We start from the raw sequence: 23,321 nt of genomic DNA, 5'->3' as shown, positions 1-23,321 counted from the left end.
AGCAGCTCCCTGTGGATCCCAGGCAGCAGGGAACTGCACCCCAAAAGCAGCATTCACCTCTTTCATGCCTAAAAGGAGAGTCCCCCTGGAGTGTGGTCTCCTCCCCATATGGCAGAGGAACAAGATCTGATTATTTCCCTAGTAGCGACCGTGTGCTCGGCCCTGTACGAAACACCGCAGCTGCACGGTCCCTGGAGCTCCCAAGGACAGTCCAGGAAAAGGACGTGTCTCCAATGCAGCAACTGCAGAGAAACATGGATTTAACTGAACTCACTTTAAACAAGCCCTCTCAAGTCCTGGTGCTAGTGCAGACTCAGAGCTAAGCAGAGGCCAAAAAACGCATCCAGCGGGTGAGTAAATTAACCCTTGGCTAGCCAGTTACTACTACTCACACTGCTTAGTTTTGAGGGAGTTTGGGTATATAGTCACAGCTGGGTAGATGCCACCTGAGCAAGAAGCACAGTACATGCTAGCTGTCTCGAAGGATCTTAGAGCGCTGAAGGGCCCACACCACAAGACCAAGAGCCATGCAGAGGCTCAAGCCCTGTGCCGCTTACTTCATTCAAAATGCCAGAGGGGAATTCATGCAGAGATCACAGAAATCTTCTGCAGCTGCTCAAGATGTTGCCTCTCTTTCAGCTCAAACCCACTGACTTCTGCAATGGGAATTATGAGGAAAGTCACCCTCGCTAGCAAAGAAATTGGGGCAGCAATTCCTTTCCTTTCCCGACTTCTAAAACCGGCAAAACCAGCACAACGCTCGACTCTAAAATTAACATAGCGCTCGCTGATGCATGAACGTGGCGCTGTAATGCGAGAAGCCCATGAAATCCAGACTCTCCCACATGGAAATATGAGCGTTGAAAGAAGGGAGGCTGTGGAAGGGGCCCTCTAGCATCAGCCCCAGATGTTAACATCTGGATAGCTTTAGCAGACGTTGCTCTGCAAGAATTCGCCAGCGTTGCATCATGCAGACTCCTTGAATTTTCCAGAAACCCATCCTGTTCCCTCACTGCCGGCCAGAAATCTTGCACGTGTGTGTGTGTGTGTGTGTGTGTGTGTGTGTGTGTGTGTGTACACACCATACAGTTTTCTCTTCTGGTTTTTTTAAACAGAAAGGATTAATTAGGCTTAAACCTGTGTGTGACTTGTGTTATTTTCGTGAGTATTAAAAGTGCCATAAAGTAGCCTAATTCTAAGAATAAAAAAATGAAGTTTTTTTGCTAGAGTTCCTGGAATTAGAAATAGCATCCTGAAATGCACATTACAGGAGGCCAAGAGAAAGAAATTTATGAGCAGGCCTGCAGACACTTATGCAAATTACATTGAAAATAGAAGATTATTATGCACGACCCCATAAGATTGACCTCTTCTGCCTTGTCTTCCCTATCCTGTCTCACTCCTGTCTTTCCCATGCCTGGTTCCTCGTCCAACATCCATTCTCCTTGCCTACCCAATCCCAGTTTCTGCTCAGGCTTTTCATTCTGGTCCTAGCCTGACTTCATCTGATCTCTCTCTCTGGCCTCTACCTGCCCTGGCCACCAGCCCTACCCACATCATCATCCCCTCCTTGGTTGTTTCCAGCCCCAGTCTTCCACCCCAAACTCCTCATCCCATCTTAGTGTGTGCTTTCCCAGCTCTGGCCCATTCTCTTTGCCTAGCCAGTCTCAATTGCCCCCTTGTCTCCTCCAGTTCTCCTGTCTTCATCTGAATCAGGCAGCTTGCTCTCCCATGCAACCCGGGCATCCGCTGCAGGGGAGGTGGAGGGCGGCTATCAAGAGCGCAGGAGAATGAGTCTCCTTGCATTCAGGGCTGGAGCCCAGGTCTGGCCTGAAGCAGGCCTCGTGTCCTGCAGACAAAATTGTCAAAATGTTAAGCGAAGCGTTAGCAAGTCCCTGCTGAGCCTAGTTTGGCATGCTTCCCCAAAGACAGCAAAAGGTACCAACATTAAAGGCCTCTTCCCTCCCTAGTTTCATGCCCTGGCAGCAAAGCAGGGCAGGGCAGGGCACCAGAGCATCTCAAAGGAAAAGCCCGCAGAATTTTTTAACATGGACAAACCAATGTGTGCCTCTCTAACCTCGTGCTGGGAAATAGAGTCATTCCCATCACATGTACAAGCACCCATAGAGAAGTCAGGCTGGAAGGGACCTCCAGAGGTCATCTTGTCCAAACCCCTGCCCAAGGCAGGATCAGCCCTATCCAAACCATAGGGGCAGAACCGTTTGGGGATAAACATTACAGCAAAAAAAAATTCAGCATCTAAATCAAGCTACCTGATCTACCAAGAAGTAGATACAATTTGCTCAGAGCTCATGCAGCCCCGTCTCTGGTACCTGAGCTGGCTCTGGGCAGAGGCACCTCTGCACTATTATTCAGTGTAGACATTATTTCCTCCGCTCCATCTTGGAAGCTGAGAGCAAGACTAGAGAGCAAGACACATCTAGTTATATTGCAAGAATATACCCAAGAATAAAGTAATTACCAGCTGATCCCGATTTTTTTTTTTTATGGGCTAGTCCTGATTTTCACAGATATGCCCTTTGTAATGTTTCGGGCATTACAAAGGGCCCAGGTTAGATCAATACATGGAAACATCATAAACACGCATTGAGGCACCATGAGGACCCCGTGATGGGACAGGACAGTTGGAGAGGAAGATGTAAGATTTTTTTCTGGTCCTGTAAACCAAAAATAGCGGGCTTGCTCAGCTGGGACTGGACACCGGGTGGACTGGGAGCCAATAATAATGGCTATCAAGGGACCTGGGAAAAGATGAGAGCCTTTTCCCCGGTCTAGCAGCCTGAGCCTTTTGCTGTTGTCGTGTGAAAGCAGAACAGATGTCGAGGCCTTAGAGTTAATAAAACCCTTTCTCCGTATCCCTTTGCTTACATATCTGCAGCATGTGGGCAGTGAGAAATGTCTGTTGTCGCTGCTCCCACTGCCTGCTTGCCAAGGGCCGGGGGGGAGTTTGTGAGCCCTGCATTTCCAGCCGGGGTACAGTGAGGCAAGCGTCGAGCAGAGTAAAGTCTTGCCTAAAGTGATCTGGGATACAAGAGGCTGGGGAAAAAAACAAAAACTGGGAACTATTATTAAAAAGTGCAGCCGCTAGGCAGGAAATGCCAGCACGAGTGCCTTTTTCATTGCAGTCTAGATTCCCTTTGCTGTCCCGATTCAGAGCTCACCCCCGCCTTGATGCTGAATGAGGCACGAGCTATGATTTTGCAGCCTCCCACCCCTTGCTCCCCATCCCTGACAACACCCGGCCAGTATAATCCCCCTCTCTAGTGACCGGCAAAGCAGCTTCATGCTCATTAACAGGCCCTACGCCTCACTCCCTTTCTGGATGACACAGACAGTTTTTGAGTTCACATATGGTAGTGTGCATGTACACACACACACACACACACACACACACACACACACACTTCCCTCGCCGCTTGGAGGAAGCCTGAGGTGGAAGCACAAGATTGGCTGGTGCTGGATTACCCTCAGGGACAAAAGCCAGCAGCTCTCCCCCCCTTACATGCACGGGTTGCAGGAGAGAGCACGGGACATATAAACGCTTCTACAAATGTTTCTTCTCGCTCAGCTCCTGTTTAAAAACATATCTAAGAAACAAAGGGCTCGGGTTTTTTTATTGGCACGTGGACTAAGGGAAGCGCAGGACGACAAGGGCCGGGAAATCGTTTCGCCTGCAGGCTTTCTTGAGTCGTATAACTGCACAGATCTTGAGGTGTGGATGCAGCAATGAATGAAGGGTCTCATCGCCTTAGGGATTCAATACAGTTGGAAAAAGTGGGGTGGCGGCTAGCTAAGAGTGGGCTCCCATGCAAAGCCGGGGAAAGCATTCGGGTACCCACTCGCCAAACATCTGCCAATGCACCACCTGCATTTGTGTGGGTCCTCCCAGCTCTCAGCCCCTCTCTGCCGGGGTCCCCTGCCTGTCCAGCTCCTCTCCTAGCAGTGGGCACTGCTTCCTCGCCCGCCTGTGAGATTCCTCAAGCTCAGGAAGAGTTGCCACTTACCTCTGCGTGATTACTCCGGGCCCCACATCACCCATCTCCACGTTGCACCCTCCCCATGCCCCAGCCACAGCACTGGCCCCCTCCGCAGCCTCCGAAATGATCAGAGCTCATCGGTCCCTTCAGACGATCAGAGAGCAAGGGGCCACTTGCAAGGTCCTGATACCTCGATGCATGCTCAGATTCCAGCCCCTCAGGCAGGATCCCAGCTGGGACCTTGGTTTGAGCCTTCACAGGCCAAGAGCTGGAAGCAGTAGGAATAGCTCCAAGCAGTCCCCAAACGAAGGCAATGAAATTGTGCAAGCTACACCATTCACTTGACCCCAGTTGTCTTCCTGCCTAGAGCGGGGTGGCTGGCCCTGATGATCTGCAAAGTCCCTTCCAGCCCCTAACAATCGATGAATCTCTGAATCTATGCAAGGTGCTTTGGACAGATGCGATATCTTTTATTAAACCAACTGAGTAGTTGGAAGACAAGTTCTTAGCAAGCTTTCAGGTGCAATCGCCCTTCTTCAGGCATAGGGAGTCTCAGTTGGTCTAATAAAAGATATTGCATGTACCCCAAAAACCTGGCTTGCCTATGTCCTTAGACCAACGACCCAGCAAGCTACACCTCCTTTTACTTGTTCAAGGGGACTTCCAGCAATAGGGTGAGGGCTCAGGGGCAGCCTGCAGGCTAGGGTGCTGGTACCATCGCAGTCAAAGGACAAAGCAGTCCGTACTGTGAGCCTGTGTCACTTTGGGAAGAGCCATGAGGATTTACCATCGATATGTCCTTTATCCCATTCACTGCCTTCCTCCTTCCCACCCCTTTTTCCCCTCCTCCTTTGACCCCAGGCTGTGCAGAAATGACAGCTCTTACCCAGTGACCAAACCAAAGCCCAGGGCCTTTACAAAAATCTTTCCCCAGCTCCTGAAATGCACTGGAGTGAAAGGCACTGCTCATTTAGCAACGGCACGGTAGCACCATGCAACAGGTGAAGTCAGGGAGCAAAGATAACCAACCTACCCTTGTGCCACTACAAGGGGGAGTTTGGCTGAATGCAGGAACCCAGGCTGTAATTTGCCCAGGACACAAGGCCTGACACATGCCAGTATATTCGTCTGAATGCACTGCAGGAATTTCTCCCCTGCCCCCACCCCCGGCTGGACATACGAGCCGGGACCTTGTGGATTTTGCCCCTTTCCCTGGAGCGTTAAACAGTGCTTGTCAGCTAGCATAAAGTGAGCACACCTCACACCCGTCGGCCTTCACAGGGGGGTCCTGGTTCTGTAGCAGCTGCACACAGGGGCTTCCAGCTGCAAAACTGAGATGCAGATGTTAGCTACTTCAGAAGTCCAGGTTTGGGGTCAGCTACTTGTCACACTGCTTCACAGGCCAGGGAGGGGGGAACTTATCACATGCCTGCTGCTCCATAATAACCACTTCACATGTTCACTTCCATCCTGCAGTAAGTAAAATGAAACAAGGGCAGTTTTACACTGGAACTAGATCACTGCTGAATTAGCACAGCTTGACATCCATTTATGGTGCAAATGAGGTACCTCATCCTAAAACAGGCACATGAAACAGCTTACAGCGAACTAGCTTTGACATTTCCCCCACCATTTTTCAACGGATGTCACGGCTTGGTCTGTTCTGACCTTCAGTGGAAGAACTGAGTCTCCAGGATGGTCCAAGGTCGTGCCTTTCACAGGCTTGGACCTCATGGAAATGACACCGCAAAGACTGACATGTCTGGGAAGCCTATGGGAATCAGACAGGTCAGATGAGAATGCCCCGGCATCTTCAATGAATTGCAAGAAGTACTCTGCTCCGGCTATAGGAAGTATCTCGTGCACACCAGGAGTACCCATAGGTGTAGCACAAGTGTCAGCATAGCCATGCCCATTCTAACATCCCGTGTGCCAACCTCCCATAACCTCATTTGCATGACTGCACCCATACTCCTTCCTCGATGTCTATGTATACAAGGGCTAGTGGCATCGGGAAGTGTGTAGATGAGCCCCAGAGGCATTTATTGGCCTTCTCACTCAAGTGCCTGTTCTTCCGTAGGTTTCTGCTTTTCCCTCACTCTTATGTGCGTGGATAACTGGAGAACAGGGCAAGCTCTGGTCTGGTGCAGATGCAGTACCTTGCCATAGAGCCGCCTCAAGGGCTAGAGGAGGCATGAAGACCCCCACTTTGGCTATGCCAGGGAATTGAGATAGAGACCTGCATGGCTAAATGCGGGAGCTACTACAGCTGGAACTAAGCATGCCCACCACTACAAGCAGCGATGCATCCATCCCTCTATGGATCAGGGCATGTAACATGTCCCCTCCCTGCCTCTAAGGGAAAAAAACCCATAAGGAAAAAGCTGCCTGAGCCTTTGGCCAACCAGGCCTGTCTCCAGCCCCACATGCCTACTTCAGCTCCTGGACGGACTCGTTGGGCAGCCTGAGACGGCACAAAGCAGCACTTGCAAAAACAGATGCCTTGCAGGTTAGAGAGTGCTTGTGTTCGGTCAGATGCCTGAGCCACAACTGTGTTTGGGATCATCAGCTTGGATAAGTTGTGGCATTGTAGAGCTCTTTTTGCAGGATATATATATATGTACACACATACAGGTGCTCCTCACTTAACGTCATCCCAGTTAACATCGTTTCGTTATGAAGTGGCTGATCTATTAGTGAACATATTCATTGAAAGTCGCGCAATGTTTGGTTATAGCGTTGTTTGGCCGCCCCCTGCCAGTAGGTAACTACTGCGACGTAACTGGATTCGCTTAACATCGTTTTGCATAAAGTCACATTTTTCAAGAACGTAGTGACGACATTAAGCGAGGTGTAGCTGTATATCAGTATAACTCTACCCCCGGGCAAGTATCCTCCCGCTCAGGCCTATCAGATACTCCCCAGATCCATGGCAGGCATCTACCTGCAAGCCCCCAACTCAGAAGCGTTGGGGTTCAGATGTCCCCTAGTCTTGCTTGCTCCTAGCCAAAAGGCCGAGGAGCAAGCCACGGGGGAAGCATGAACACAGTCCCCATTGCCAAAAATTGTGAAGTCAAGTTTCCCACATGTGGGGAAACCCACAGGAGTCAGTGCAATGGATAGGGCTCACCCTGGAAAAACCACCTTCTCGGTCATGGCCAAGTAAGTATGACCAGACTGTATAAAGTGCAGTTTAAGTGTGTTTTACACTTTGCACTCTCTCCCGGCCTGATACTGAGCACCCCACCCACAGGTCCCTTCCCTTTCAGTGAGATACAGGATTTGCAAAGAACCAAGGAGCTGTGCGAACAGCAGCTCGGGCCAGCAGCAGCCAGGTGCCGTTAAAGCATTCGAGTCAGGCTAAGGCTCCAGGTTGGAGGAGGGACGGGAAGGGAGGCTGGAATGCAGATAAACTCCCTGGCAAAGCCTGACTCAGTGACAGGCTGCAAATACCATTGCCGCCGGGCGGGGAGGAGCTGTGAGAGTTTAAAATTAGCTGTGTTTCAAGCAGTTGCTCAGGGCTACAATAAGGCACAGGCCGTCCTGAGGGCTGGAGCACACACTTACGGTCTACTGATCAATGGGATGGTTGAGGCAAGGGTGGCAGGGGCCCTGCTGTGCCTGACCCGCGGTTCTGCCTCTCTGTTAACCCGGGCCTCGGTCTGTCCCTGCAGCTCCATTCAAGGCAGTGGGAGCCGAGGGTGCTCGGTGCATTGCAGAGATGCTGGGAGCCCAACAGCATCCAGCTCTGTCTTGCAGAGCGGTGGTGCCTCCAGGGTCATCTCTAGCAGATAGCCAGAGGGAGAGGTGATGGAGCAGGCTGAGCAACAGGGCTGCAAGGCACAGACTTCCCCAGACCACAACCTGGGATCGCAGACGGCTTGACTCAGCCCTTCCACCCTCAGAGGCAGATAAGCTGCCTGGATGATCCCGAAGAACAGAGGTCCTTTGATTTGTGTCTCTAACCTGCAGCGTGGCTGCCCTCCTCCCCAGAGCTGGCTGCATTTAACAAGATGCATTTCCACTGTTTATACAAGGTCAAATCTTCCTTTCCCAATTCAGGACTGGGGACCCACGATCTGCCCTTAGAACCAAACCAAACTTCTCCAAAGGGTGAGCAGGGCCCATTCAGTAGTCTCATCCGGTCCTGTTGCAGACGCGAGTCAGGACGTTTGGATCCAGATTTAGGTCTAAGGGAAATGGTTAGGTCCCACCTCTCACTGAAAGTCATATTGGCAAGAAAGGCTTTGATACTGTTTACTATTTGCATTGCTGTAGTGCCTGGGAGCCCCAGTGCTAGGGGCTGCACAAACACAGAGCAAAAAAGGTAGCCCTTTCTCCAAATGCTGTACAGTCGAAGACCCAAAGCTCTTGCCATTGCAATCAGGGCAAAGCTCATCCCGCCTTAGACAGGAGCCAGAGCAGACTCTTCCCTAACTCTGATTTTTAATGTATATGACCACGCTCTTTCCTAAGGGCAGGGATCTCTGCTCTGCACATAACGGGGTGGGTTTTGGCCCAGGTGGTTTTGCTTGCCCGGCAGGGGAAATACGCTTCTTCTCAGCCTTGAATGACTCAGTGTAGTTGAGGGCGAAGGCCTGTCCCTTGCACTGTGGACCACTACAAGAGTATGCCTCCAAATGTGAGGATACAGGCATATGCTACAAACGCCTCCAAATGTGAGGATCTCACATCATTTATGGTGATGGGGGATTGCTCTTGGACTTTCCCCTAGCTTGCTCCTTTGGCTTTTTGGCTGGAGGCAAGCAAAACTAGGGGGCATCTGAACCCCAAAGCCTCCAGGCTTGAGGCTTGCATGTAGGATGCCTGCCATGGATTTGGGAGTATCCAGGTGGAAGAGTCTGGGATGGAGGAGGCTTGCCGGCGGTAGCACCGCAGACTCGAATGACTGAGCGCTGCTGAATTCGGAGCTGATGTGGATGATTTGGGCCGAAACACAACTTTTTAGGGGGGGAAAAAATAAATGTTTAATTCCAGCTCCATTCAGGGCAAATGAGCACATTTCAGAGAGATCATGGGGAAAGAAATACAGGCCTCTGCCATGCAGCAAGGGCTTATCGCCATGGGGCTTTCAGAAGTAAATGTGCCTTTTGGCAGCCAAGCTCTATCATTAGAGGAGGAAAGAAACCACTCCCAACATCCCTGCTCTCCCTCTCCCAGCTCCCAGCCCTCTCTGCCTGATGCAGACTGTCCAACGTGGCAGTCTGGGGGAGGGGAACCACAGCACTGGGATCCACTCCACGTCAAAAGAGATCTCATGCTTTGTGTGCATCGTGCTGAGTCCAGGCCCCGCTGCGCCGGACAAGCTGCAGCAAACAGTTGATAGATCAAATCCAAGCTGCTGCAGCGGCTTAGAGTTTGTTCACTCTGGAGGACTTATCGTGCGGCAGGTTTATTATGAGCATCTTTTCGCTGAGAGTTAGATGCACAAAACCTGCTTAGCTTTGTAGGGTAAATTACCCGTAAGTTGGTGCTAACAGGAATAGGGGGAACATAGACATTCAAAAAACTGAACGGGACGAACGGCTCTGCGCTGTGCTGTCTGCATTTTCAAATCAAAGATAAAGCATTATCCATTTGCTGCCAAAAATGATGTCTGCCAAATTGGGACCACTGGACGGGTTAAAGATGCATAAGCACGTCAACTCATTCAAAGGCATTTGTCAGAAAGTCGAAAAGGGCTTCAAGGACTGAGTGCTTTGGATTTTAATTTTGCTAGGAAAACTTCTTTCGGTGAGAGGTAATTACAGAGAAGCCCTGGGGAAGGCGGAGGCCCAGATGATGGTAGGGCTGGCAGACAGCGCTGCTTGCAGAAGCGCTTCCTGGAAATTTTAAAGGAACAGCCTCTGATTTCATCCAGCAGCCCGGTATTTTATTATTATTATTATTTTTGCCTCAAATAATACTTGACCTACTTTCTGCATGCAACTGCACTGGGCTGGGTGTTTTTATAGCAGCTGCACCCAGCATTGAAGATGCTGTGGCAAAAGGTGACAACAGAAAAGCAGCAAGGAGCGTGTTACAACAGATGGTGGCCAGAAAAACAGGGGATTGGGGGCCAGATCCTGTGCTTTTACACTGATGCAAATCCAAGGCCATGCCACTGAAGCTACTGGGGTTGCTCCAAGTATACAATGAGAGCAACCTCTCCCCCCACGAGGCAACAAGCTAATACAGCCCAGAAGAAAGGATAAGGGAAAAATCAACACACGCACAAAGAGAAGTACCAATCCTACTCCGCGGGACACTTCACACTGGCGGCATCTATACAAACCCTGGCTCCATCATGGCAGGGGCTGACTATCTCTTATGATACCTAAGCACCATCATCTTCCAAACTCTAAGCTCCCTTGACTCCACAGAGATGAAAGTGCTCCGATCCAGCTCCTAAATCCCCTAGGGTCTCTACCTCTTGCAAGATGCTCCTAGCAGGAATCCTGGTTGCAGCTCCATTAAAGTGACCCCTCTGAAATCAATGGGTGCAATTGCTTGAGTGAGGCCTGTTGACAGAAGTAATAATTACAGCTTCCTTTAGATGCCGGATTGCAAATGCCAGCAGAGTCAAAATCTAGAAGTCTGTTGCATTTGGATACCTGTTTCCCTAAGTGCCAACCTTCCTCTTATCCCACCAAAGCAGGAACCTGTCCTTTGCGTGGCTGAAATGACTTCCATGAATCAGAGAAAGAACCCAAGGAGCTGAACCCCTGGGGCACTTCTCCCTTATAACAGCTCTTGTGCAAATTAAACCCATGGATCCATTCATCCATAATAAAAGTTATCATGAACTTCTTTAAAAGAGGCTATTTTCCCTCTCAGTCGGAAACAAAAGCCAGGCCAAATGACAGAGTTGTTACCTACCCGTTATCTATTATAACTGTTATCACCTTTTGCTGGTAACTAAGCCGAGAGCATGAATCAGACCAGAAAGGTATCATTCGTTTTGTTCTTGGCCCTGTGGGAACCTGGTTTATTTAAGCTGACAAAACATTTTGCTAGGGGAGATCTGAAAACTTCAAAAGAGGCAACGTATTACCGTAGTACTTATTTGCACTGCATCTACACCTGTTTGTCTAGGGCAGAAAGACTAGGCTGATTTTTAGTCCATCCATGAGCACAGATAAATATTAGCCGTGCAAGGAAGCACAGCACTTTTAAGCAGATAGAAAGACGGCCCCTGTACCAAGGTGCTTTCAAGGTAACGGACCTGATCCTGATATCATAGTCCTAAGCCAGATGACTAAATTGATGCTCCGATCCTAGAAATCGATGCTATCTTTCACCATGGGAATGGCTGTCCATTCTCCTACCAGGCTTAGTAGGGGAGCAAAGCAATTGCAGAAGCAAACAAAAGCATCATGAAGACTGCTTGAGCCCCCCCACTACAGAAAGGATGCGGGCAAGTTGGAAAGAGTCCAGCGGAGGGTGACAAAAATGGTTCGAGAGCTGGAGCACGTGGCTTCTTAGGAGCGGCTGAGGGAACTGGGCTTATTAAGTCTGCAGAAGAGGAGATGCAGGGGAGATTGAATAGCAGCCTTCAACTCCCTGCAGTGGGGTTGCAAAGAGGATGGAGCTGGACTGGTCTCAGTGTGGGGCAGATGACAGGACAAGGAGAAATGGGCTCAAGCTGCAGCAAGGGACGATGAGGTTGGATATTAGGAAAAACTTGCTCGCTAGGAGGGCAGTGAAGCACTGGAACAGGCTAAAATCAAGTGTAGGGAGCACCCGAAGGCCCAGACTTAAGAGTTGGGGATGGAGGATGCTTGCCTTTAGTATCTGGGGGCATCCAAACCCCAAGACCTGCAGGCTTGGGCTCACCGATCGATTTGGGAGCATCTGGGGGAGCTCCCGCTTACCGCTGCCGCGCTCCTGCCGCCGGGTGCATGTGTCGTTCATGATTTGAAGTCCTAGGGTGAGAGGTGTGGGATGGAGGATGCCCGCTGGTTGTAGCGCCGTACGTGGTGCTGAGTTCCCCCTGCTCAGTCGACATGATTTTTGGAACAATTTGAGGTCTGCTCAATCGATATGATTGGGAACCAATTTGGCTCATTTAATCTGAAACACAAAGTACATTATAAAAAAAAATGTGCACCCCCAGCCAGCCCCGCTGTTACCTGTGGGGGCATGGGGGCAGCCTGTCTATAAGCCCCCGACCCTACAAACCCCCCAACACTTGCATCCCTCCCGCCTCACTCGTGCGTGCCCAGTTCTGCTCCCTACAGCTCCCTCAAAAAGGACATAAGAGCTAGAGGAGACGGGCCACGAGGATAGTTTGCGGCATGGACGGGTTTCCATATGCAGTGCTGGATTATGACCTGCTGAGGCCCTAAGCTACGTCCAGCCGAAGAGACCCGAGATGATAAAAATAATACTCACAAAAAGGACACTGAAAATAGAAATACAAAAGCTTTATATTTGCATATATGCAATGGCACAAAGAAAAAAACAATAACTGATGTCCATATTTATTTGACAACTGATTATTATAAAACTCGATATGGAGTCGGGGGGGGTTCTTATTTTAGAGGCCCCTCATATTGCGAGGTCCTAAATTTAAGCTGCCATAAACCTAAATCCAGCACTGTCCCAGGCCTGCTCGGTTTAAAGAGCCGCTTGAGGGGGGCCATGAGAAGGCTACGAAACGAAGGGAAAGTCACTCGGGATTAATAATTGCGTCGCAGTGCAAGGACTGGGGGCCGACACGGAAACCGAGGGGGAGCTCAATTGAAACCGAACAAAAGGCAGCTCTTTTTCACGCGCCAGCGTGCGACTCAGGAGGGTTTTGGTTGGAAGGACACAAGCGGGCAAGCTGCTTTGAATAGATGCGATGTCTTTTATTAGACCAACTCAGTAGTTGCACGCGGACAAGGGGGCAGGGAGCTTTTAGCCCCATTCCCAAGGGTCTGGACCCGCTCTGGGAGGACAGACAGCCGCACAGCCTGGGAATCGCTGCCCAGACCTGTAATGCAGGAGGCTGCAGCAGGGGAGGACCAGGGGACCGCTGGGTGCTGTGCCTGGTCCTCCCTCCCTCCCTGCCCCAGCACCGGGGCGGGGACGGGGGCGGGATGGGGATGGTCCCAGCTCCAGCTGCTCTCGGCCATTTCCAGAAGTTTCCTCCGGGCGCTTATAAACCCCTTGCGCGGCGGCTGCGGGACAGAGCGGACACACGTGCAACCCGCAGCGCGACCCAGGTGAGACCCCGGTGCGGGGCGCAGCTCCCAGGCTGCGCGGAGGGGGCAGATCCGTGCCAGGATCTCCCCGCACTGCCGCCCTGGGGGGAGCAGCAGAGGCAGCTCCTGCAGGGGAAGGGTGAAATGGTTTTTTTGGGGGGGGCTGGTGTGTGTCTGTCCATTTTGGGGGGCTGGCGTGTCTGTCCCCCGGTTCCCAAGGAGGGGGTGCAGGAGGATGCCCAGTGCAGGGTGCGTCCCCTCCTGCCCCCAGCCAGGGAGGGTGGACGCGGGAACAGGCTGCCCCTCGGTCCACCCTGGCCCCTCTCTCCCGGCTGAGGGTCTGCATGAGCCGCCTGCCCCTGCTCCCTCCGTCCCTGGGAGCCCGGGGGACCGCAGAGCGCAGGGAGGGACGGGGCATGCGCTGGCAGCGCTTCGAATGCTAACCCGTCCAGAGCAACTCTACTAACACGGCCGCTTACTTCTCTGTGCATCCGCCCTGCTCTTCCTGCAGCTCCCAAAACCTTCTCGTCTAGGGCACGGAGGCTGTGAGAGCCCAGCGGGGTCCGTGGGATGCAACGCTGGGGTGACTGGGATGCCACGCTGGCATCCGACTCTCCCGGCATGCCCCTCGCCGCAGGGCTGAGGCCTGGGGATGGGTGGGAGAGGTCCCCGGAGAAGCAAAGAGCAGCGATTTAATTGCAGTGTTGGCCCACGGGTTGCCGTCTCGCTAATTAAAGGGCGTCGCAGGCTGCGCCAGGTTGTGGTGGGGGCTCCCGCTGGGGGAGCCGCTCGTGGCCCTGCCCGATTTGTCGCCCGTCTCGAGAGAACTACTTCACGTGTCTCTTTTCTTTCAGAATGAAAAAGGCAAACGTTGACCTCACTATGAAACAATGCCAAGGTATCTTTAGAGCAAAACCAAACCAGACCACAAACCATTTGAAACCGCTGTCTCTGCATAATCCCAGGCATGCCTCCATAGTGGGGAAAGGGTCGAACGAGCGGCTGTGTATTTATAGATCCAGCCTTTCCTTCAGATGGCCAGGGCGAAAGCAATCACTCTTCCTTTTCAGTCCCTCCAGCCTACGGTTTCGAAGGGTCTTAAGTTCAAAAATGAACCCTCCGTCCAAGTAATTCCCACCCTCTGGGAGATGGGTTTGCTGCGGAGTCTGCTTGCTTGCGGCTACGTGCTTAACTGCTTCCTTTTGTGTCTGTAACCCCCTGGGCTGCTTCCCCCTCTGTGAATACTTTAACCTCCGAGCTGCTATTCCAGCTGCTTCCTGCCTCTGCATGCATGAAACCAAATGTGAAGTCAGCCCCGGCCCCGGTCGAGGAGGGAGACACGACAGAGGAATGTAGCTGAGCCACTTCCCCTGGCACCGATGCCCGAGGAACTCTGCCTTGGGTCTTTGGCCACCATAAAAACATCATAGCAAAAAAAGAAAAAATCCCCAACCCATTAATGGGGTGTGTAGGACTGGAATTTAAATCCCTAATTACTTAGCAGGAAGTAGCTTTGTTGAAGGACTTTGAGTTGTCAGTTCTAACAGCACAGCAAAATACCAGCAGCGTTCAGGGCTATGCTTTGCTACAAATATTTTGCAGATTGGCGGCGCTAGCAAAGCCTTTGAGACCAGTGCGTCTCAACCTTTTTTGTACCAGCACCCATCTGCAAGTATCAATCGGTCTCAGCCCAGTGCCCCTCACTCCTGCCCCGCTGCCCCCAGCTCCTCGGTGTGGGGTGGGTTATGTGGGGCGTGAGAGGCCCTAAGCAGGCTGGGGCTCTGCCAGGTTGCAAGGGAAAAGCCACGGTTTCCCATGTTTTTCTCCGTTTTTGTTTGTGACCCTTTCCTATATTCTTGCAACCCACTTTTGGGCCACAACCCACTGCTGTAGTGGGCACGGGTCTCATAGCAGCGCAAGGAACTGAACGGAGCTCCCAAACGAGAGGAGCCGGACCGACGAAACCCGTCGGTTTATAAATTGCAGCAGAAGTGACACGCGTGCAGCCAAGGGGGTTGCTGGTGTGGCTGCATGCGTATGGCGTCCCCTTCCCCACCCCCACGCTGGACCTAGCCATGCTGGCAAAACCGTGTAGCGTGGCTCCGCCTGCAAGCAATCTCTGAAAGGATGCTGTGAGCGCCCTCACCCGCTCAAACATGGTCCATCTGGACAGATTACTGGGAGATCAAGAGCTCCATCTAGCTGGCAGAAGCAGACAGGTTTTCAGCCACCCTCGTCCTCCACAGTCCTCGCCGCGGCAGAGATGCACGGCTGAGTTTGTGGTGCTCTGTCTAAAACCTGTGGTTGCAGGCCCACCCGGCAGCAATGCCGTTGCATGACTGCTGGATGGTCCGACAGCCTTTCAACCGCTCCTAAGCCGATGTGAACCTCTCCGAGCTGGAAAGGTCGCTGCTTTACCCCAGGGAGCTCTGAGCAAGTCACTTCAAGAGGCCAAAAGCAAAGTAGCCTTGTTATATATTAGCTAGAAATCATGCTCTTATGCTCGCCGTAGAGGCCCTGCATTGCAGATTGCAGTCTGAACTCAGGCATCAGCTACCTGTTTGCCAGCTGCGTGGTGTAATTTATCTCTGCAGACAATCCCGTGCACAACTTCAGAGTGTGCAGGTCGGTGTTTGCAAAGCAGGGAGGCTGGGCTCGCGCCCAGTTTGGAGACTGGTCCCACATTTAAGGTGCCGAGTTGCAAGCCATGAAGACAAAGACAGTGTGCCAGCATTTGAGTCTAAGAATAGGGTTAAGCGGAAGAGCTGGAGTTTAGACTAGGCTCAAGTTTGCTTAGGAAGCGGTGGGTTGTCCTAAGTCGCAACTCTCTGTTGCCCTGCAGGTTGCCCGCGGTGCCAGTCTCTACTGAAACCATGTGGGCCATCCAGTTGTTGGCCATGGGTGTCCTCGTGGCCGCAGTGCCTTCTGAAGACAAGAAGTTGAGCGATAAGGCCAACGCCTTAGCGGATCGCAGTGCCACCCTGGCGTTCAACCTCTACCACGCAATGGCCAAAGACAAGAACATGGAGAACATCCTGGTGTCTCCTGTGGTGGTGGCCTCTTCCTTAGGCCTGGTGTCTCTTGGTGGCAAGGCTGCCACAGCCTCCCAAGCCAAGGCCGTCCTCAGCGCCGACAAATTGAACGATGACTACGTGCACAGCGGGCTGTCCGAGCTCCTGAACGAGGTCAGCAACAGCACGGCCCGCAACGTGACCTGGAAGATTGGGAACCGCCTGTACGGCCCCAGCTCCATCAGCTTCGCTGACGACTTTGTGAAGAACAGCAAGAAGCACTACAACTACGAGCACTCGAAGATCAACTTCCGGGACAAGAGGAGTGCCCTGAAATCCATCAATGAGTGGGCCTCCCAGACCACCAACGGGAAGCTCCCTGAGGTCACCAAGGATGTGGAGAAGACTGATGGAGCCCTGATTGTCAATGCCATGTTCTTCAAGCGTAAGTCAAGTGTCCAGGGGTCCCTCGGTTCTTGAGACAAGTGATCACGATCGAGCTAGCTAGGCATGATGTTTGCTCGAGACCACAATATACTTCAACTTCTCAAGGTAGTCAGCAAGTGACTCTGAGGGCTTGGTTCAGCCCGTGGGTGGGTGGAATTGCACTGGGATAAAGGAGACGAGCGTGTAGCTCAAAATTCACTGGAATACAAAAGGATTTTATGTACCGGGGTCTTTCCTCCAGAGTGAAACGCCCCGGTGTAGAACAAAGGAGCCATTGTGGGATAGCAGCAGCAACATGGAAGAGAGCCTGACCTTTAGGAGGGGGGAAGTAAATTGCTTTCTCCAGCTTATAGTCCCGGTCTAGCCTCTCCTCAAGTTTTAAAAGCAATAGCAAAAATGGCACTTCTTGTAAAGCAAAAGCACCTTCAAGTGCACGGTCCCAGAGGATGCCACACGTGACATAGCCAGATCCGGGGCTTGTCAGCAGTGGGTTCATTGAGCTGTTGGACTTAGGGTTGTGCACTCCTATTCTGTAATTGCTGACCTTTCTCCTTCTGCTTCCTTAGCTCACTGGGACGAGAAGTTCCATCACACGATGGTGGACAACCGTGGCTTCATGGTGACCCGTTCCTTCACCGTGGGTGTTCCCATGATGCACCGCACAGGTAAGTTTTTTGAGCTTCCCCCCAAGATCCCCATTGCTTTTTTTTGCTCTTGATTAAAACACATCCATGGAAGCAGATGTAGATACGGACGCTTGTCCGTTAGGAACAGATGCCATAACCATCAGAAAGGGCTTTGAGAGTAATGGCTATCACCCAAGTAACCCTGGTTGCATGAGGCCAAATGGATAGAAAGTTTGCAGATGGTATTTCACTGGGGGGAAAGGGACAGTGAAAGTCTGCCTGAGCCTAGGGGGCCCATCCTGGCTAAAGCATGCCAGCATCCACAGCGAGTGTCACACAAGCAAGAGGTGTGCATTGCCCCCCGCTACGTCTGATGCAGCAGGTGCCTGCTGACAGCTGGGGAAACTGGGAACTGTCTTCAGCATGGATTTAGAGCAAGCCTCAAGCTTGCTTCTCTGGAGTCATGGCAGGGTGGCTCAACCACTCTGCCATTGCACCATTGGCATGAGAAACTTTAGGCGGCTTTGCTTGTTCCCCGCGTCTCATTGTCCCACCTGGGTTTCTCTTCTGAAGGTCTCTACAACTACTTTGATGATGAAACTGAGAAGCTTCAGATTGTAGAGATGCCACTTGCTCACAAGCTCTCCAGCATGATCTTCATCATGCCAAACCATGTAGAGCCTCTGGAGAGAGTTGAGAAGTTGCTGACCAGAGAACAGCTGAAAACGTGGATCAGCAAGCTGAAGAAGAGATCAGTGGCCATTTCCCTGCCAAAAGTCAGCCTGGAAGTTAGCCACGATCTTCAGGTAAACTGTCTCCTGGAGCCAAAAAACCAGCCTGGTTGTTTAGGATGGTTCCTGGGTCTTTCCTCTGTGCTTTGATTTGTGATGACAGGCCATGATGTGCTTATGGGATCATAGGAAAGGAGTCTCACAGTCATCTAGCCCAGACTCCTGCTCAAAGCGGGATCGTCCCTGACTCCATCTCACCCAAGTGTCTATCCAATCTGCTCTTGAAAACTTCCAAGCATGGAGACCCCACTGCTTCTCGAGACAGCCTGTTTCCGAGATTGACCACCCTCAGAGTCAGAAAGTTCCTTCTAATCTTAAGCCGAAATTTCCTCTGCTGCAGTTGGAGGCCATTGAGGCCACATTACGTGCAAGGAGAGGCATCTGCCAGTCTGAGTTGATGCTTGCAAGGTTATAAGAGGCTAGCACGGTGAGGAAGGAAACCTTTGATTGCTTCCTTGGGTGCTTCCCCAGCTGTTTCCCAAATAGACATCTCTTAGGATGGTAGGCTGTCATGGACGTGCTTGGAACGTGCAGCCCTAAGCAGAGCCATGCTGAGTCTTTAGCTGATCTCCAAATGAGGAGCTCCCTGCTCTAACTACTTAGGAGTTAACATAAGACAGTCACAAAGCCAGGGGGGTTTTACATGCAAGCTTGCTTGGTATAAGGGATCTATTTTATTATTTACATACAAGAGTAATTCAGTAGGACCACGATTTAGTACTTCTGTTCAAGCTGCTGCCCATATCTATAAGCAGGGCTCTGGGGTTGCACATGGTATCAGCTCATTCACAAAACTCTTCCTCCATCTCCTCCACTCATTGCAGGATCCAAGTTATATTTGCCCACACTGGAGCCACACCATGCTGTTACCACCACCTTGGATTCATAGATTCATAGAAGTAGGGTCGGAGGAGACCTGAGCAGATTATCTAGTCCAACCCCCAGCCCTGGGCAGGGCTTTTATGACTAAGTTTAAGCTCAAATGACCCCAGCTAGGTAGCTATCAAGCCTCCTTTTAAAGACCCCTAAGGATCCAGAGTGCTCGCCGCGTTTGACGTGAGCCACTCTGTGTTTCTGCTGGTGGAGTGGAGGGCAGACTTTGGCTTCCCAAATCGATGATGAGATGACTGCATAAAGTCAGCCTCTTCCATTAGCTCTAACTCAACTCTTTCTTTGATCACAGAAACACTTGGCTGACCTTGGCTTGACCGAAGCCATTGACAAAAACAAGGCCGACTTGTCTAAGATTTCTGGCAAAAAAGATCTCTACCTGTCTAACGTCTTCCACGCTGCTGCCCTCGAGTGGGACACAGAGGGGAACCCCTTTGATGCCGACATCTACGGCCGAGAAGAAATAAGGAACCCCAGACTCTTCTATGCCGACCATCCCTTCATCTTTTTGATTAAGGACAACAAAACTAACTCCATCCTCTTTATTGGCAGGCTGGTGAGGCCCAAAGGGGACAAAATGCGGGATGAGTTGTAGTCAGGAATTTCAGGGTCACTTTTTCTTGTTTTAAATGGGGAAGTGTTATTCCATATCCTTTACGAACTGATGGGTGCTATTTGGACCAGAGTGCATTTTGATGGTAAATCCAACATACACTTTACCTCACCCAGAGTAACCCACCAAAAAAAATTAAAATACAAGGGCCACCTCATGGGAGGAGAAAGGGGAACTTCTCAAAGGGAAGAGGGGCAGGAGGAATACATTTCCTGGGGCTTGACTCTCAATCAAGGCTGTGTTGGCTGAGATTTTAGGCTGTTGCCAGGGTTGCCTTCCCTGTAGTACATCAAGTCCTTACGCTAAGTGCCGTGACAGTCTCCCAAGAAGCATACCATTCATCGGGGCTACTATAAAGGTGCCGCCCAACCCACTTCCATGTCCATCGCTTGCCTGTTTGCTGTAGACACAGGGAACATAGCTCCATCCCTGTTTTGCCCTCCCAACTTACTTTGTTCTTTAAAGGTATATTATGCCCACTGACACAGGTGTCAGCGTTACTGTTTCCTTGCACAGGAAGCCGCTGGCTCGATGTGGAAGTCGGCGAGTCAGTGCCTTTATCGGTCAGCTCAAACCTCACCTATATTTTTGCTCGATGAAGAAAAGGAGAGGATCCCGTGCACTCCAGGGAGAGTCACGGATACAGTCCTGATGGTAGAGTAGAAAGGGACCCTGTGTAGCTAGTGCAAGTGCCTTCTCCCTTTTATGATGGGGAACGAGCTTCTACACACAATGGTCCAGGGAAGCAGATGCTGCAAGTCTGTGGGCCGCATGCTTGCACCTTCAGCAGAGCTCAGCCCTGCTCTGAATTGTGCAGGACTTTCTGCTTCCCCTACCCCCCCTTATAAGAGCAGAACAAACCAAAAACACATCATCTCTTCATCTGCAGGGTCAGCTTCAATTCAGCATCACAGCAAGCACTTGATGGAAAATGAGTCCTACTTCGGCATGGTGTCTCAGCAAAGAGGCCCAGAGCCGAACAGAGAAAATACCCTTTTCACTCATTCTTTTTGGATCAGGGTGAAGGCTTTCCAGAGGGGCACACGTGGAGAAGGGTGTTTCTCAACTAGCTGCATGGCTCCCCAGAGGGTGACAGTCCCTAGGGCCATCCAGCTGACACTTTTCAGCAGCAGGAGACCCACAATTAATTAACACCGAACCAATGAGAGAGTTCATTTCCATTGGTGGTTTTTTTTTGTTTGTCAGGGTGCAGATGGGGCAAGACATAGTTTACAGGGCAAAGGGTCTCTTACTAGGCAGCCGGGCTTGTCACTTAAGAGTCCAAACAGATGTCAATGGAAAGACACCTGCTGGGAGCTGCAGTGGGCCTTTCATTGCCATATTTTTAAATATGCAGATTGAGACTTCCCCCATAAGCTGGATTCCCATTGAACCCTTTCTAAAAAGGACATCCCCAGGCTCTTGCTTTTTATTGGCTGACCTGGACAAGAAGAGCTATACGTTTTCATAATTACATCTGAGAAACATCAGTGTACTTCTCAGCAAGCGTCACAACTAACTCCAGTGGATGGTTGATGAGGACATTGAAGCACGTGTGCAGTTCTCACATGCCTAGCCAAGTTGTAGAGCTAGTCATACTTGAGATCGTTAAAAGTGGCAGGTTCCTTGCTTGATTTGGTATTGATGCTCAGCATCATCCACCTGCTCAGATGACACAACTGGCTCCATGAAGAGTTCCTCTTGTTCACGTTCCTTTCTAGTCCATTCCACTTTCACAGTCCTATGCACAGGCCAAATACTGCAATGCTTGGGTTTCAGCACTACAGAGGAACGTTTCCGTTAACTTATTAAAAACCGGTGCAATTCTTTCCTATTGGTCTTATTCCTAAGATACAGATATATGATTTGGGCCAAAATTAGACCTGACCTAGTCGCTCTTAGGTAGGTACGGGTTACAAAATCACCGTAAAGCTTGTGTGCCCAGAACTACATACAGGTCAGCCTGAAGGGCATTGCTGTTCTTCACTCCTCCAGAGGTGAGTTCTGAAAATACAAAAAGAGAGAAAATCTTGGGTAAATGGGGAAGGTCTTAGGGTATAACCAGAAGGCACAGGAAAGACAATATGCAGTGTATATGCTCAGACAGTACTCCAGGGAATCTGCACTGAAACCCACGTGCTATCGCACATCCTGTAGGATGGGGTGGGTGGGAGCGGGTGAAAACACTGTGGGAGATTGTGAATGATTTGCATCATGTGGATGCAAGCGTCTGATTGCCTTTTTTTCTGCCGAATTCTTGTACCACGTAACTATGACAGTTGTATAATTTTGCAATAAAATTTTTTTTCAATGAATCATGTTCCTTCTGAAACACAGTTCATGATTAAGGAGGGATTTCCATTGCATCAGGGCAGAACACATGGGACTTCAGCACCTACCTGGGAGAAGGGACAACACGCAGCAACACCAGTCACGTGTGGTAGTGTCAGGCTTCAGGTTGATGGGAGTTGTGGCATCTCTGCACGTTGACACAGCCAAACACTCGCACAACTTGCCTGAAGCATTGCAGAGCCAGGGGTAGATTCCCCAAATCCTGACACGTCCTCCTCTGTTGAAGCTACTAGCTAAACCTCTTGCCATAGACAGGTATGCAGTTGTCTGCAAGCTCCTAACTCAAAACCATTGCAAATTAAAGCCACTTTGGGGATTGCCCCCATTCCTGGGCCCTTTGCCAATGTATGCGACTTTACAAGCAATGTATTTTTATTTCTAAAAGTTTCCCTTTGCCCTCCTGCTGTGTAAATAGCCCAAAGGAACATGGGGAACGGATTCACTCTCATTCCCCTTTAACCACTGGACCACGCATCAGACACTAGAGCAGTGGGGCACCAGCCTTTTTAGCAGGTATGCCGTAAATTATCCCTGCAACCAAGTGCTACCCTGACACAATCAGCTGCACACCACATGCAGGCTGTCCTTCACACCTGTACTGCAGGTTGGCCACCCCAAGATGATCTGGGCAGGATACATCTTAAACACAGCTCTTGTGTAAGTGGATACAGCTGGTTCTGCTCAGCAAAGAGGTATTGCAAGGAAGAACCTGAACAACAGGAAAGTTCGGAGGGAAAGAAGCAGCATAAAGGAGACTGGAGGAAAGAAATGTGGGTTTGTTCCCCTTGCAACAGATGGCACAATTGAAATTTTATTTATTTTTGTAAAAATATGTGTCTTTCTATATAAGATTGTATACATCTACACTCCTAGTATCACTCCACAAAAGAAAACCTTCACCCTTTACAAAAACCGCACCTGCACAAAGGCCTGCTGGCCACCTGAACTCGTTACAATATCCGCATTGCATGCTACACACACAAGCAACTCCTGGTCTCACAGACCAAGCTGACCCTTCCCTTTCATCCCCACCCCGCTTATGGGGTCACATACTCAGTTCACCTGTCCTCTATTATCGCTGTGGCTCCAGCTCCCACTGGAGGACCCACAGCTGCTGTCACTGTCGCTATCCTCAGTTCCACTTGTCTCTTCCTCTTCCTTGCTGTCATTGCCCCCTTCTCTGCTCAGGAGGAAATGGAAACAAAATTTTAAAAAATAAAATAAAAAAAAATGACTGTCCCAGGCAGCAGCTCGGCTGGGCAGGATATGGCAGAGGTCCTGCTCAGGCCTTCTTCCAACAACCCAGCCGCACTCCATGTTGGCCATGTGTGCACAGTGCACGCTCACATGCACCTGTCACCTCCAAATCTCTTAAGCAGCTGCTTGCTGGCTGGAACACTGCAA

General features: G+C 50.8%; 1 protein-coding gene and 1 long non-coding RNA gene across 3 annotated transcripts in view; one reads left to right on the top strand and one right to left on the bottom strand.

Moving 5' to 3' along the window:
• LOC106739383 (uncharacterized) overlaps positions 1–14,336 on the bottom strand; it is an 82,245-nt gene extending 67,909 nt beyond the window's left edge. The window contains exons 1-2 of the long non-coding RNA XR_002087661.2: positions 13,666–14,336; positions 11,873–12,071 (exon numbers count right to left, since the gene is read on the bottom strand). This is a non-coding gene — a long non-coding RNA (uncharacterized LOC106739383). The remainder of the gene's footprint in view (positions 1–11,872; positions 12,072–13,665) is intronic.
• SERPINH1 (serpin family H member 1) lies at positions 13,135–21,880 on the top strand. 2 transcript variants are annotated; one of them, XM_019479378.2, is made up of 6 exons: positions 13,135–13,207; positions 14,041–14,084; positions 16,029–16,642; positions 17,211–17,309; positions 17,844–18,076; positions 19,245–21,880. In XM_019479378.2, the coding sequence occupies exons 2-6, from the start codon at positions 14,077–14,079 to the stop codon at positions 19,545–19,547; spliced, it is 1,257 nt and encodes a 418-aa protein (XP_019334923.1). In that variant the 5' UTR covers positions 13,135–13,207; positions 14,041–14,076; the 3' UTR covers positions 19,548–21,880.
• The last annotated feature ends 1,441 nt before the right edge of the window (positions 21,881–23,321 follow it).

This window comes from Alligator mississippiensis, chromosome 1 (assembly GCF_030867095.1).
Source record: "Alligator mississippiensis isolate rAllMis1 chromosome 1, rAllMis1, whole genome shotgun sequence".
Lineage (NCBI taxonomy): Eukaryota > Metazoa > Chordata > Crocodylia > Alligatoridae > Alligator > Alligator mississippiensis.
Note: the sequence above shows the minus strand (reverse complement) of the source record. Positions and strands in the feature narration are given on the sequence as shown.